Source organism: Mesoplodon mirus (genome assembly GCF_964341445.2).
Source record: "Mesoplodon mirus genome assembly, chromosome: 17".
Lineage (NCBI taxonomy): Eukaryota > Metazoa > Chordata > Mammalia > Artiodactyla > Ziphiidae > Mesoplodon > Mesoplodon mirus.
The window spans coordinates 16,492,770-16,505,185 of NC_138993.1; the positions used below are offsets into that span (position 1 = coordinate 16,492,770).

A 12,416-nucleotide genomic window follows, 5' to 3' on the forward strand; every position below is an offset into this window, starting at 1 on the left:
GCCACCATCACCCTGATACCAAAACCAGACAAAGATACCACACAAAAGAAAATTATAGGCCAATATTACTGATGAACATAGACACAAAAATCCTCAACAAAATACTAGCAAACCGAATCCAACAATAAAATAAAAGGATCATACACCATGATCAAGTGGGATTTATCCCAGGGATGCAAGGATTTTTCAATATCCACAAATTGATCAGTGTGATACACCACATCAACAAACTGATGAATAAAAACCATATGATCATCTCAATAGATGCAGAAAAACCTTTTGACAAAATTCAACACTGATTTATGCTAAAAACTTTATAGAAAGTGGACACAGAGGGAACCTACCTCAACATAATAAAGGCCATATATGACAAACCCACAGCAAACATCATTCTCAATGGCAAAAAGCTGAAAACATTTCCTCTAAGATCAGGAACAAGACAAGGATGTCCACTCTTGCCACTTTTATTCAACATAGTTTTGGAAGTCCTAGCCACGGCCATCAGAGAAGAAATAAAAGGAACCCAAATTGGAAAAAAGAAGTAAAACTGTCACTGTTTCCAGATGACATGATACTATACATAGAAAAGATGCTACCAGAAAACGACTAGTGCTCATCAATGAATCTGGTAAAGTTACAGGATACAAAATTAATACACAGAAATCTGTTGCATTTCTGTACATTAACAACAAAATATCAGAAAGAGAAATTGAGGAAACAATCCCATTTACCATGGCATCAAAAAGAATAAAATACCTAGGAATAAACCTGTCTAAGGTTGCAAAAGATCTGTACTCCAAAAACTATAAGATGCTGATGAAAGAAATCAAAGATGACACAAACAGATGGAAAGATATACCATGTTCTTGGATTGGAAGAATCAACATTGTCAAAATGACTATACTACGCAAGGTAATTTACAGGTTCAACACAATCCCTATCAAATTACCAATGGAATTTTTTTTGCAGATCTAGAACAACAAAATCTTAAAATTTGTATGGAAACACAAAAGACCCTGAATAGCCAAAGCAATCTTAAGAAAGAAAAACGGAGCTGGAGGAATCAGGCTCCCTGACTTCAGACTATACTATGAAGCTACAGTAATCAAAACAGTATGGTACTGGCACAAAGACAGATTTATAGATCAATGGAAGAGGATAGAAAGCCCAGAAATAAACCCATGCACCTACGGTCAATTAATCTATGACAAAGGAGTCAAGAATATACAATGGAGAAAAGACAGTCTCTTCAATAAGTGGTGCTGGGAAAACTGGACAGCCACATGTAAAAGAATGAAATTAGAACACTCTCTAACACCATACGCAAAAATAACCCTCAAAATGGATTAAAGACCTAAATGTAAGACCGGATACTATAAAACCCTCGAGGAAAACATAGGCAGAACACTCTGACATAAATCGTAGAAATATCTTTTTGGATCCACCTCCTAGAGTAATGAAAATAAAAATAAAAATAAACAAATGGGACCTAATAAAAACTTAAAAGCTTCTGCACACAAAAAAACTATTATAAACAAAATGAAAAGACAACCCACAGAATGGGAGAAAATATTTGCAAATGGTGTGACCAACAGGGGATTAATCTCCAAAATATACAAACAGCTCATGTAGCTCAATATCAAAAAAAACAAACAACCCAATCAAAAAATGGGCAGAAGATCTAAATAGACATTTCTCCAAAGAAGACATACAGATGGGCAAAAAGCACATGAAGAGATGCTCAGCATCGCTAATTATTAGAGAAATGCAAATCAAAACTACAATGAGGTATCACCTCACACCGGCCAGAATGGCCATCAGTAAAAATTCTAACATACAATAAATGCTGGAGAAGGTGTGGAGAAAAGGGAACCCTCCTACACTGTTGGTGGGAATGTAAATTGGTACAACCACTATGGAGAACAGTATGGAAGTTCCTTAAAAAACTAAAAACAGAGCTACTAAAAACTAAAAACAGATCCAGCAATCCCACTCTGGGGTATATACCCAGAGAAAACCACAATTTGAAAAGATATTTGCACCCCAATGTTCACTGCAGCACTATTTACAATAGCCAAGACATGGAAGCAACCTAAGTGTCCACTGACAGAGGAATGGATAAAGAAGATGTGGTACATATATACAATGGAATATTACTCAGCCACAAAAAAGAATTAAATAATGCTGTTTGCAGCAACATGGATGGATCTACAGATTATCATACTAAGTGAAGTAAGTCAGAGAACGACAAATATCATGATATCACTTATATGTGGAATGTAAAAAAAATGACACAAATGAACTTATTTACAAAACAGACACAGGCTCACAGACTTTGAAAACAAACTTACAGTTACCAAAGGGGAAAGGTGCGTGGGTGGGAGGGATAAATTAGGAGGTTGGGATTAACATATACACACTGCTATACATAAAACAGATAATCAACAAGAACCTATTGTATAGCACAGGGAACTCTACTCAATACTCTGTAATAACCTATATGGGAAAATAATCTGAAAAAGAATATATATATGTATATGTATAACTGAATCACTTTGCTGTACACCTGAAACACAACACTGTAAATCAACTATACTCCAATATAAAAAAAATTAAAAAATAAAACAAATGCTAGCTAGCATTTAGTTCAGTGAATAATAAAGCAATATTATTTCTTATTTGCATAGTTCAAAGGGAAATCTGAAAATTATCTAGTTCCTCTAAATCGTAAATATCTCAAGGTGACCTTTTTGACTTGAGCCATGTGGCCTGGCTGTAGTTTGAGCCAGGTATCTGTCATGTGCCAAATTCTCACTTCATTTTGTGATATGTGGATTATAGTTCTGATGTTTAATGCCCAAACCAACAAAAACTATGAAACTTTACCTGTGAGTCAAGTAAATACAATCAGCACCTTTCAAGACAATGTCCCTGAACTTGCTATCAGCTTTCTCCTGTCAGGTAGCCATATGTGAAAACTGAGATGCCAGAGGCAGAGGTGTTTCAGAAAGACAAAATCCTATATGCCTGGACGGATTTACCTGTTAATGCTAGAAAGCCTGGGTCTTGAAAGCATTTATCAGGTAGGGTAGGTATAGGACCTTCTTTTTTTTTTTTTTTTTTTTTTTTTTTGTGGTACAAGGGCCTCTCACTGTTGTGGCCTCTCCCGTTGTGGAGCACAGGCTCCGGACGCACAGGCTCAGCGGCCATGGCTCACGGGCCTAGCCGCTCCACGGCATGTGGGATCTTCCTGGACCAGGGCGCGAACCCGTGTCCCCTGCATTGGCAGGCGGACTCTCAACCACTGCGCCACCAAGGAAGCCCAGTATAGGACCTTCTTAAATCTGTATGCTGAACTTTGAATTGTAGAGTATAACTAATGACGTCTAAAGAGTTTGGGACAATCACTGGAAGGATGGGAGGAGAAATGGGTCCAGTAATTGAGCCAAGACATTAACCACGGAAGCAACAGAACAGTCTACTGCATCCATTTCCTTCCATGTATACACTCCCCCTTCCTAAGCTGAATGAAAGAAGCTCCAGGGGCATCACGTACTCCTTAAAACACCAAGAAAGTCATTTCCAATGATCACTGAATTTAAACCACCTATTGCCCAGTAGCAGAAGGGTGGAAGGGTAGAAGCGGGAGGAGGCACCAGAGCGATGAAGAAAACAGGTATCTTCTCTACTGAACGTCAACATATTTTACCATCGTCATAGATGGGTTTTCCTGAAGTTCCTTTGTGGAAGTGAAGAATTCATTGGTAAAAACTCCCTACTTGTGAGGGAGTAGATTAAGGAATCTTTAATACCAAATCCCCTGGGATATCAGTTCATTCTAAATCCCCGGGAACCACAAGCATTTAGTGGGTGCTCAAACAGGTGGGTGAAGAGGCGCTAGAGGAATCGGCCGTTGCTTGCCTGGGGCACATGGCCACGGCAGCTAAGTGAAAACTGTTTAATTAGAGTACGGACACCTTGACTTGATCTACGAGCCAGACAGAGGGTCACTGATCTTTTTTCTTAACTCATTGTTCTGTAACAGGTACTAACCAGGGTTTCTGGCAGAACCAATTCACTTGTTCCTCTGTTCTCCCCAAGTGGAGATAGACACAGACAGACAGACAGACAGACTTCCCCCAAGGTACCTGCAGAAGGATCTTGTTCCCATCGTGGTCCTCCGTCTGCCAGCGTCCCTCACTGATGGGTCTGCAGGGGTTGGGCAAGAGAGGCACCAGCTCGCCAATGTCCTTGACTCGGAACTCCAGCACGGAGGAATCAGTGGGGACCGGGGTCTGGTCACAGGGCAGTCTCTTCAGGGAGAACTGGATGTCCACATCCAGACTGGAGAAAATGGGGAAGATGCAGAAGTCCGTTTTCCTCTGGCTGGGGCTCCGCCTGAGTATCAGCTCGTAGAACTTGAGGATGTCGGCGTAGTTGTCATGGCGACAGTAGATGGTGAAGCGCACGATTTCCTTGCCGTAGTGCACAGGCCGGATGGCCCACAGCGGTGTCCCAGGGGCCAGGGTGAAGAACTCCTGGCTGCAGGGCAGGTAGGGCAGAAACCTGCTAGGCACGCGCTCCGTGTGGTGATGGCGCCAGGGCGGCCGCTGCAGCATGCGGTGCAGCTGCAGGATCTGTTCCTCGCCGTACTCCTCCTGCAGGAAGAGGACCACCGCCAGGGCTGGCTGCGCCACCTTGGGGGCCCTCCTCCGCCGCCGGGACGCCCTCCTCTCAGAGACCCTGAACAGCTGGAGGTCAGGGTGGATCCAAGCCAAGACCTTGTCGATGGCCTCCTGCAGGGGTCGGGATTCCCCTGGGTCTGCGATTATGTGGATGCTGACCAAGAAAGGGTCCTGCGCTTCCTCCACGGAGAGCTCACCTATAGCAGCACGAAACAAAACCCAAGAAACAAGTGGTGACTATTTCATCGAGGTGTCCCGTGATAACATGCAGGGCCTCGGGCAGGAAGAGAAGCTAAATTTTAACTAAACGGACTCCTTGATTGTTTTGAAATTCTGACCCCAAGTTCACGTGCAAACACCACTGTTGCAGCGCCCTAGCAGCCCCGAACTCAACAACTGTTACTCACACTGGTTCCCAAGCTGGGCGCTGTCAGGACAACCTTGGCGTGGTGCTTCATCAGGTTGAGTGTATTTTCTATTGAACAGCACAGAGTCAAGCCTCCGTGGGTTTGGAAAGGAAAACAGGGCCCTTAGGGAAGACGCCGTAGCACCAAGTGCACAGCACTTAGGCAACTGCACTGCCTTCCCCCACAAATGGTCCCTATACCATTGCGCTTCTCTGGTTTGCTTATTTCATCGGTTTGTTCATCGGTTTGTTCATCCCTTTAACATTTATGGACTCCTTTCTTCACCAGGCACTTACTCTAATGGACACATCAAGCCCTGGCTGGTGCGGCATGCTGCCAACTGTGTCCTGATGGTAGGGTGGCCGGGTGGTGACCATCTTGCTGCTCGAGACCCCACGGGGAGGGGGGCGGCGAGCACCGTGTTCTTGCGGTCAGAGCCTCCGGGGGCTGTGGTTAGGGGTGGGGTGATGACGCATGGTCGGACCATCACTGCCTGTGTCCTGCTGCCTTTTGGGCCCCTCCTCAGGCCACGTCCACCCAGAAGCCCACACGTCCTGATTGGGTCAGTTCCCCTCCCCGTGTCCTCTGGCAGAACAGCGAATTCCAAGTGTGAAGGTGACCATTTACCTTGGCAACCTTCTCCCATGGGGTGAACAGTTTGCCAGCCACATTGGCATACTTCTACTTTAAAAATATTCAGCATATTTCATCAAGTAACCTGATAAAAGCCTTGTTCTTGTTCATGATGGCTCCTCTTGCATGTATTTAAGTTGTATGACCATCCAAGGGAAATCAAGGGAACTTTAAGTCTATTGTGACTTGGAGGGCAAGATTCATCTAGAATCTAGACCTGTCTCCATACACATGCCTCATGATGTCCGCTAGGGTATCAGGCATAGGGCGATCGTGGGGTCGGTAACATTTGAGAAGCATGATGTGCTTTCCGGAACCATCACCTTGATCAGTTTGCAGGATGAAAGGTGATTTTTTTGTAGTTAAACAAGACATTCCAAGTGGGTTTACAGGTACATTTCATCACAGGCACCTATGATAACAGGATCTTCATTTTGCTGGAGCAAAACCTGTCTGAATTTTCATTCAAACCCTGACTATTAAATATCTCACTTGGGAACAGTTAGCTCGGTTTCTTGTTGCCTTCTTTCTCTTTCACTCATTCACCCACACATTTCTTGAGCAATCAATATGTACCAGTCACTGGGAGACACAGAAGCTGGCACCATGACTACAGGGGTCCCATTTACATAGACTCTGGCATGACTAGTGCCCCCTTAGAGCTGTACAGTGTATGACCTGCATAGCCACAGGCAGCAGCCATAAAGAACCACAAGCACAATGAGAACTTCATGACTTGGCTGGGAAACACCAACATAAAGATTAAAATTCAATCTGATATAAGTCTATAGGAAACATGATAGAGTAGCATCTCAGGTGAAGGGAAGATTCTAAAGTCACCATGACATAAACATTTACTATAGACACTATTACCACTGATAGTCCCTTGAATTTCCAGTAGAGAACTGGAAGGTCCTGATCTGCAACAAGCCCACACATCCAGATAGATGTTCCTTTGGTTGAACAGCAGATGAAATAAAGGCTTGCTGCCTGGCTGTTATAAGAGAAGAGTCTTGTATCATTAAACACTAGACCCCCGCTCAGTCGGCTGTGCCTTTTATGCTACAAGAGGCTTTTGGGAGCTGAAGAGGATTCTGAAACCAAAGGATGACTAAGGTAGCAGCACAGTCAAGTCTCAGTGCTCCCACAGTCACGGAGTAGAATGGTGGGTGGAAGTATTGAAGCTCTGCCTTTCTTTCTCTCTCTGGCTGAGCATGTATTCTCGAATCGCTATGAGTTAAGGATGAGCGTGATGCAATGTTAGTTGACTACCACATCACAAAGGAAGGAGCAATTTTTTCCCCAGGGGGCTTCTGAGAGGGCTTTCTGGAAGGTGCTCCAGGTGAACTGGGTCTTGAAGGGTCGGTGATATCTCACTTACAAGAACCTCAAATATGGGGGAGATCATTGCAGGAAGAGGGAAGACTGTTTATGAAGGCACAGAACTGTGCGAAAAACAAGCACATTTGGAAAGGGGTGGTGAGTAATTCTGAAACATGGCAACAGATACAACAGGAAAAATGGATTAGAGCCAAGTTGTACAGGGCTTCAGCTCAATTTGGCAGTGATAAGGGGCAGTGGAAATTTTTAATAAAGGGATGCTGGGATCAAGTCAGGGGCGGTTGGCTATAGGCAAAGCAAGAAGTTAGAAGATGCGTGAAGAGTCTAGGTCAGGATAACAAGGACGTGGGAGATTGCATTATTGGCCCTGGTTCTTTATCTTACCCTGTCACCTTGCTCTCTGCCATGTGGCTTTGTAGTTCCTTCCACTAAATGGCTGTAGTGCATTTCCCCACCCTTTGACTTCAAGTGAGACCATACGCCTAGCTTTGGCCAACAGAAATAGTGGCATGTGTTTTGGCTTGTTTCTGGTGCTTCTAACGTTTCCATGAGAAGAACATGCTCGGGCCAGCCCACTGGGGCCAGAAAGGAGTATGAGGGCGACGTGGACCCGAGCCAGCCTAGCTGAGCCAAGCCTCCATCAGCCAGGCTCAAGACACTCAAAGACACCTAGCAGATCTTGGTCTGGAACAGCTAACCCAAGACACATGGGAAATGATAAGTGACTGCTGTTTTGAGCCACTGCTTGGGGTTGGCTCAAAACACACAGTGACACTTTCAGTGGGTGTACAGAAGAGGGCTAGTCTCACAGGCTATTTAGGAAGCATGTGGAGCCCACAGGCCTGGAGGTAGGAGCAGGAAAAGCAGGAGAGGAGTTGACCTTGATGTTTCTGGCTTTGAGCAACTCATCTGATGTTGATGCTTAGCTGAGACAGAAAACAGAGGAAGAAAGTGATGCCCGACTGACTTCCAGGAGGGATGTCCTGTTGGCAACTGGACCTGTGTGTTGCTGAGAAGATGTGTTGAACTTAAGGATGGACCAGTTCCCTTTCGGCCACATTCCCGCTTTCATACAGTTATCTCGTGTGTGCCCTGTTTTGATACGAACCAGTGAAAATTCATCCTGGTGGCTTAAACAACAATTGGAATTCATAGATTATTCTGGCCCTTTCCTTTGCTTGCTCTTTCAGCTCACCTGGCTACTTTCTGTTTCACTGAACACAAGCACCACTATCAGCAGAAGTGAAGTTGAAGCAAGAGGAGTGAAAACACAACCAGTGACATTTCCTGCCAGTCAGTAGCTGCAGTGGTGGCAGGAGGAGGTACCACAGTTGCCTACGATGGATATTTCACTTTTCTAGGGTGCCCTGATCGCCCACCAGTGGAGACGTGATTTCACTAAACAGTTGTGAATGCTCACTGTAAATGGAAGGTGTAGAAAGGCTGTGAATAACCTGGGGATGAAGACATTCACTTGAAAAAATTACCGATGATTTCTACAAGGGGAAAAAAGGAGTAGCAAGAGTGTCTGGGAAAAGAAGTTGTCAGAGCGTCAGCCGGTCCCATTAAGATCCTAACCCCACACTCAGGGTGTGTGTGGCCATGGACGTGGGGTGATGTTGCTGCGGGACACACAGATGACATTCACTGTGGGCCAGTGTTCTACATGTATGAGCTCATGGAATCCTCAGAGCAACCCCAGAAGTCGGGGGGTGGGGGGGTGGGGAGGGTCGCTCCCCTTGTCCTCACTTTAGAGGACAGGATATTGAGGCACAAAGAGGTGAAGGAAGCTGCCGAGGGCACAGAGGGAGTGAGTGGGCAGGCACTCGGCTATGGCATGAGGTCTGTGCGCACAGTTCCCCCGCGGTTCTGCACTAAAGTACTTGTTTCCCAGCTGAAGGGGGGCAGCCTTCACTCTCCAGCCATTTCTGGCCACGCCTCTGCGACTTCACCTCTCTCTCCGGCTCTCCTGCCTGCTTCTGATTGGCTGGTTTCTCGGCCACCAGTCCATAGCTTCCTGTCACAGACACCCCTTTACATCCCTTTCTTCTGGCCCTGGGTCTCTGAGGAAGACTATCAGAAACCGCCTCCCTGAGGGCACATGCCCAGGTCTTTGCATGTGAGCGCTGCCCTCAAGGGGAAGCGCAGGGCAGCACTGCAGGTGGGCACAGCAGTGACAGAAAAGCAGAAGAGTGACAAGGGAAAGCAGAGGGGTGTGAGAGGCCTGGGTGAGAAGAGGCCCGGGGTACGTCAGCTTCCGAGTCTCCGAGACAGAGTTGTCGGGGTGCTCAGTCGGCCCCTTCTATGGGCGGCACAAAGCTTTCCCAGGGAGCAGTAACAAAGGCCATGCAGAAGCCTGCACGGCTGAGTGGATGTTTACAGCTTTGCAAAAGGGCGAGATGCCCAGCTTCGGAGCAGGGAGGGGGCTGAAAGGCACTCCACCAAGCACGGCTCACCCGGGACGCAGCCCTGATCAAGCAAGCAAGAAGGAAGAAGACCCGACCTCAGAGCTTCCTCTTCACCGTGTGAACCACAGAGACGTAAGCGGCTAATATCCTGCCGCTGAGAAGAGTCGGGGGAATGAGTGGTGGCATTAGTGCGCCCTGGCCGTCGCCAGCATGTGGCCACTGCATGTGACCCTGAAATAAACAGGCTCAAAGGGGCACAGAATGCAGCCCCACACCGTCACCGTCACCGTCATCGGGTGCTGGGGTTACGCATGCCCAGAGCAAACCTGCCTCCGTGGAGTTAGACAGGACGCCAAGTGTTTGAGGGGAAGAAGAGAAAATGTGAATAATTAATTGACATGAAAAGCCTCTCCGCCTCCCTGGAGGAGCAGAGAGGCTGCGACCGTAGGATATGCCTTTATCATATCTATTACACGTCCTCTCAAAGGCCCTCAGAGAGCACCTGTTCAGCTAGGGCAGGACACAGACCCAAACTGGCCAGTGGGCGGATCTCCCCAGGGCTGGAGAGAGATCGGAGCTGTTCACAAAGCTTTCCAACTAGCTTATGCTTCCCAAGAGGACAAGGAAGATTCTTTCCCATGTGATCATTTACAATTAGATTTTCCTTGGATAATGTAAAACACAAACAACTGTAAGTAAAGCACTGCACCAGTTCAGGCTTCTATGAGGCAGAAAGTCTATTATTAACCTGAGGATTTATTCCATTTTCCCCAGTATATCCCTTTTTTTTTCATAAGTGTAACAGAAAATAACTTAGACAATAACAACCATGTATTATGTTCTTATCATTTGTCAGACACTGTCCTAAAAGCTTTACTATATATATTATCTCATTTAATCTTTAAACCACCACCACGCTAAAGGCGTATTCTTTCTCCCCACCTGGCAGGTGAAATGTGAACTGACCCGCCGAAGGCCATTCGGCTGGAGAAGGACGGCGTGTCTGTGCACCTCACCATGTGCTTTTTCTTGCCTCTTGAGTCTACCATCCTTAGAATCATCCTGCCCTGAACCTCAGCCTGCCTGGCTGGGCTCTGAAACTGTGGCTGGGCTCCATCAGGAAATGTGGGTGGGTGATTCTGCCGTAGATGGACTGACCAGTACACCTGGACAGTTTCTGGCAATCCCTGACCCACGCGGACATCCTAAGTCTGCTGGAGGAGAGGGACGGGACTGAAGTCCTTCTGCTTGTTGACAGATGTCCTGATGCTGGTCCTCCCACTCGGCTATCTCAATACTGCCAGTGGGACCCCTCACTGCCACTCTCTTGCCCGCACTGTCCCCTGCTGTCCAGTGCCTACCAGACTGCCCTCCTCCCAGAACTGGCAAACTGATGTGTCCCCAAGACACTGACTTCCCAATAGCAGGTACGTCTCTAACTGAAGGTCCAGATCGCTCACTCCAAAGGGAATGCCTGGCCAAGTCTCAGGATGTGACAAGCTCAGATACCCCTTTCTAGAATGTCTGGGCAATGATTGACGTCTCCTGTCATTTTATCCACCATTTATCACTGACAGTTTGCAATTCAGTGGCAATCACTTACTTAACCAAGGAATGTTTATTGAGCACCTACTATCTGCCAGGCACTGTAGGATACAATGGTGACTGAAAGAGTCTCTGCCTTCATACAACTTATAATCTAGTGGTGGGAGATAGACAATAAAACAAATATATAAGATGAAGTCAGGTACCTAAATGCAACAGACACTTCACTGAACAAACCCATGTTCAATGAGGGTACAGCAAGGGGTTTCCAAGGCAGTAACCTTACAATCACCTGAATAAACTGCCCTGGACCGTTCCAGCGCCATAAGAACCACAGGGCCCCAGACACATCCAGGAGGCCAAAAGAGTCTGAACAAGGGTATCTCTAGCTGCTGCAGGCTGTATGGTTTAGGGAATCTGGCCCTGGAGCTTAGCTTGAGTCCCTCTAACCTCAAATGCAGGAGGCTGAATAAACTCCTGATTTGCATTTCTAAAGCCCCACTCTGCAGCACCCAACAGTTCAGGGGCTTGGATGTGTGGTCAACCAGACACATGTGGCTAAGTGGCAGAAAACCCACAGGAGACAGTGGACCAGGTGTGTAAGAGACATGCCCAGGGCATAGGCTGATGCTGTGAAGAAAGATTAGGTCAGAAAGCAGGAGGGAAAGAAGCTCCAGAATGACAAGGAATACAAAACCTGCTACGTTAAAGTGGCACAGGGGGCCAACCTCCCCACATCAAGCTGCTTGGTCTTCCCAGAATGCCTGAAATAAAATCTCCCAGAAAGGGGTTTCCAAATGCCTTCCTGGGAGAGTCAATTCATACAGAATATAATGAATAACCTGCCTTCAGTTTTTTGGGGTTTTTTTTCACAGTTTTTTTTTTTTTACAGACAGTTCTTGGAACCTCTGAACTAATTAAAAAATTGAAGCAATCCCCTTTGTCCCTGACAACACTTAAAGTCTAAGACATTCTCAGTTGTTAGTAATTTTATGATTTCGACAAGGCCTTTGGTTGGCCTGTAACTTTGAGCTATGAAAGGGGCAAGGCTGGTCCCAGTGCCAGCCCCAGACTGCGGTCAAAAGGAGACGCAGGGTTGGGAATAGTGGCAATCCGGTGGCAATGAGGTGACATGCAGAGTATTTAATATAGGGGATCCAAAATGCGTCCATAATATAGATAAAATGCATCTCCTCCTTCAGCCTGAATTCACAGAACTTTCCTGTAATTGAAGAATGGAATATAGGCTGAAGAGACTACGCCAAAAACTCTATTTTCCTTTGACAGGAGAACACTATGGCATCTTTCTGATCCTTAGGCCCTCTCAAGATTTTGCAAGAAGTGCGGCTTTGTTATCCCTGTAGTTATTTGACTGCTCTCTCAATTTTCATCACCTA

At 46.2% G+C, this 12,416-nt stretch overlaps 1 protein-coding gene and 1 long non-coding RNA gene across 2 annotated transcripts in view; one reads left to right on the forward strand and one right to left on the reverse strand.

Annotated features, from left to right (window-relative positions):
* Window positions 1-10,459, forward strand: part of LOC309792428 — an 81,866-nt gene extending 71,407 nt beyond the window's left edge. The window contains exon 3 of the long non-coding RNA XR_014291715.1: window positions 10,424-10,459. This is a non-coding gene — a long non-coding RNA (uncharacterized lncRNA). The remainder of the gene's footprint in view (window positions 1-10,423) is intronic.
* Window positions 1-12,416, reverse strand: part of FAM124A (family with sequence similarity 124 member A) — a 107,952-nt gene that overhangs the window by 73,677 nt on the left and 21,859 nt on the right. Inside the window, exon 3 of the mRNA XM_082602060.1 lies at window positions 4,149-4,882. Within this exon, the coding sequence (XP_082458186.1) occupies window positions 4,149-4,882 (734 nt within the window). The remainder of the gene's footprint in view (window positions 1-4,148; window positions 4,883-12,416) is intronic.